A 3,910-nucleotide genomic window follows, 5' to 3' on the forward strand; every position below is an offset into this window, starting at 1 on the left:
CGTCTTTGTCAAGAACAATGGTTTATGCCACAAATCACGCCGCACTCCTCAGCACCCATTCATAGCAAAGGTGTCGCCAGGAAACCGGGCCTAATTGCTGTTTTTTTTTTCCATCATCGATTTGTCAGCGCCATTGTGTCGAACAACGTATCACGTATCGCACAATTGTGCGGAAGTTTTTATCACTTACCGCGTACTTAGTTGTCTCCAGAATCCCATAGATCCGGTTATTAAGTGGCCGTCTACACGTGTCTTTGTTGCATACATCCATTGTTGAAGGTAGACTTAAGCGAGGTTGTGTATGTACCGCTCCGTCTCTCCACTACATACTCGGAGCTCTTTATGTCGCTCTGAATGCACGGTAGGCAACGCACGAGATATCGTAACGAGCTGCGAAACTTCGAGTTCATCCAGAAATAAATAATGGGATTGAGGCAACAATTGCTCATTGCCAACCAGTGAGCACAGACCCAAACAATCCGCATGTAAGGTGGATTGTAGATGGAAGGATCTCGATTTCCAGCCATAGTCAGGGTATGGAAGGGCAGCCAGCACACAGCATACGTCACCACAACTACAATCATCATCTTCACCATCTGCAAAATAAAACATTAACAATCATTTATATTAATCTGCTTTTTCTTGTTAATTTAAAAAAAAACAATCCGCAGTTAATTTACAGTCCGGTGTTAATTCTTAAAAAATAAAGCATCAATTTCATTTGCGTTGTTGACTTGTGAGTTTTGTGGAACAAAGACAGAAAAAAGTTCCAAAACATAATAAAGCTACTACATCAGCATTTTGAAAAAATAATGGTCAAACAAATGCTGACGTTCTTTGTTAACATCGAATTCTATACAACATCTAACAAGCTCAGTTGGTTAGCGCGATAGCGCAGCGTAATGACCCAGGAGCCACTCGCCAATGCGGTTGCTGTGAGTTAAAGAAGGCCAAGATGTCCTGCAAGACCGCTTCGGCCATTCGTGGGAAAGTCTGTCAGCAACCCGCGGATAGTCGTAGGTTTCCTGCGGGCTCTGCCCGGTTTCCTCCCACCGTAATGCTGGCCGCCGTCGTATAAGTGAAATGTTTTTGAGTACGGCGTCAAACACAAATCAAATAAATAAATCTAACAAGCTTTCGTGATTACTACCCACAGCTTATTTAATGATCCGAATAACAGAGAGAAAATAAGACAGACTTTCTATGAAAAAAATGTATTATTAGCATCATATAACTGTGAAGGGGTTGGAGTATTGGTATTGTTAGTTTACAGCTTACAGGTGCAAGCACAAGGAAATAGAAAAGAGAATGACCCAACCATAAATAAATAAAAATAGAAGACAAGTGTCAAATGAACAGAACTAGAAAATGGAAAAAAGGCACACTATACTGAGCTCGGGAACAACAAACGGAAAACAGAATGAGTTATTATGTGATAATAAAATACGCACTCTTTTTCTTTCCTCTGACAATCGATGTCTTTTATTGTTGTTTTATTTAGAAGAAATTGATGAGTTAATAATAGACGAAAACAGCGGTTTTTCCTCTCTGAAGTCTATGCACAATTTTGCCCTTTTTACTGAGAGTTTGGTAATCTGTTTTGCTTTGGAAATGCATAACTGGAACAAGGTTAACTTTACCTTTTTAACATAAATGATGTCAGTTACAATGTGGACCATTCTGTTCAGTCATTGATATGGAGTTTTTTTTATTTTTAACGCCGTATTCAAACATTTTGATTCGTACGACGGTGGGCAGGTGGAGGAAACCGGAGAGCTTGAAGTACACCAGGATCTTTGCCAGATATACCACAAACCTTCCAAAGAAGACATCAGAAAGGGTTTCTAAGAGGACACTATACTGGCATATGTGGCACATTTTTGGATGATTTTTTTCGCACACACACACACACACACACACACACACACACACACACACAGATGTTTATACATATATATATATATATATATATATATATATATATATATATATATATATATATATATATATATATATATATATATATATATATATATACACCGAGGCAGAACAGTTAGTTGTCTGATTTAATGTATTTTAATGTATTTAAATATATTTTAATATATTATAATATTTAATATATATATATATATATATATATATATATATATATATATATATATATATATATATATATATATATATATATATATATATATATATATATATATACTTTAGCTGAGAATCAAGAATGGAGGGGCATCAAAATCTTGTAGCCTTAAGAAACAACACCCAAACAGACAACTAACTTTTCTGCCTCGGTGCACATTTTCGTGTATTACTCTGACTGAAAACGCCACTGAAGTTTCAGCCTGTCGACTGGCTAATGGGTTCTCTTTTTTCAGGTAAAATTGAAATGATCGTTTGACTAGGTACATACCTTTCGTTTGGATTCCGCCAGTCTTTGATCCCGCTTTTTCTCAGCTTCTCCCGGAGGCCGTTTAATCCAAATGACGTAGCCAATTTTTCCATAAGTGAATATCAATACAGCCAAAGGCAAAAAATACTGCAAGATAATTATAGCCAAGCTGTAAGAGTACAGTTGTGTTTCATCTCCCCAGTCTTCGAGACAGAGTCCGTGAGAGCCATTGTACATCACCTTTGAAGTTACAGCAGTCGGAAGAGAGACCCCTGTTGCCAATGCCCATATGATGGCAATAGCCACTCCGCACTGATACTTTGTTGTCCTTGGGCGCAAAGGGTAAATGATCGCGGCATAGCGGTCAAAACTTATACCTACCAAAGTTAAGGCACTCATCAAAACCGAAGAAACTTGCATGAAATTAACAACCGGGCACATAATTTCTCCAAACGGCCAGTATAACACCAATAAATTGGAAACAAATGTGAACGGAATGCAGAGTAACGCCATGAGGATATCACTACAGCAGAGCGCCACGATGAATATATTCGTCACTGTTCTCATTCGCTTGTTGACCAGAACTATGGCACACACCAAGGAGTTGCCGCCAACCGCCACAACCACGATCAAAGTGTACATGAGAATGATCACAGCCCTTACATAAATAGGCTGTGAATCGTAGTCGGTGACGGCCGTTTCATTCTGGATTACCAACTCATCACTAACTTCTGTAGTTCCACTCGCCATCGTACACAATTGCCTGTTTCTTTAGTCCACAGTCACAATTTCTGAGTTTCTTCCTGCTACAATCCTTGGGTGGAATGATTTGAAATATACAGGTTCAGTCATGGAGTGTCCGCTGCTGTAACCTGTCGCTTTTCAGTTTTACTTCATTAAAACAAAAAACGAGGATTGAAATTTTAGACCCCAAAATCAAATTCAAAAGCAAATAATACACGGTTGCCAGAGACTCATACAAAAACGTTTCACCGCCGGCGAAGTTGGCAAAATGTTCGTGAGAAACCTTGTTCGTGCGAACACGAGCGAGACCGCTACCCCTGGCGCTGAGAGAGGCATACTGCATGTCCGCGCAGCATCAGGCAGTGACGGGCAATGAGGGTAGTAGAAGGCAAGCTACCAGATAAATGGCTTGTTCCTCGCGCCATCGATCAATACTTGTCGACCGGCACAACGCAGGAAGTTCCACACGCTGGCGCACATTCGGTCTGCTTACATCAGTTATTCTATCATCAGACGCAAAACGTGATGCGGGTTTTCTGGAAGCAAACAAAACAAATTTCGTAAAAAATGCAATAAACTAACTAAAATCTTTAAAATGCCAAATACCTGCGTATGCGGTTAGTCGCGGTTTTTATAATGAGCACGTATTATTAAACTTGTATATATGCCATCAGGAACCTTTCCTATGACAATGAAGTGAGTAGGGGAATTCACTGGCTTTCTTTGTCATTACCAATTTCCTAACCCCCAAAACCGGCTTTGGCGGGG

General features: G+C 39.5%; 1 protein-coding gene across 1 annotated transcript; it reads right to left on the bottom strand.

The window, feature by feature from the left end:
* Positions 1 to 242: 242 nt before the first annotated feature.
* On the bottom strand, positions 243 to 3,040 carry LOC135473714 (RYamide receptor-like). The gene is made up of 2 exons (XM_064753618.1): positions 2,420 to 3,040; positions 243 to 596 (listed from the first exon to the last, which is right to left on the bottom strand). The coding sequence occupies exons 1-2, from the start codon at positions 3,038 to 3,040 to the stop codon at positions 243 to 245; spliced, it is 975 nt and encodes a 324-aa protein (XP_064609688.1).
* Between the last annotated feature and the right edge of the window lie 870 nt (positions 3,041 to 3,910).

The sequence above is a fragment of the Liolophura sinensis genome, chromosome 1 (assembly GCF_032854445.1).
Source record: "Liolophura sinensis isolate JHLJ2023 chromosome 1, CUHK_Ljap_v2, whole genome shotgun sequence".
In the NCBI taxonomy this organism is placed as follows: Eukaryota; Metazoa; Mollusca; class Polyplacophora; order Chitonida; family Chitonidae; genus Liolophura; species Liolophura sinensis.

Coding starts and splice junctions, on each gene's coding strand:
- LOC135473714 (XM_064753618.1), bottom strand. CDS start 3,040: ATGTACACTTTGATCGTGGTTGTGGCGGTTGGCGGCAACTCCTTGGTG. Junction 597..2,419: donor TGGCGGAATCCAAACGAAAG/GTATGTACCTAG, acceptor TTTATTTTGCAG/ATGGTGAAGATGATGATTGT.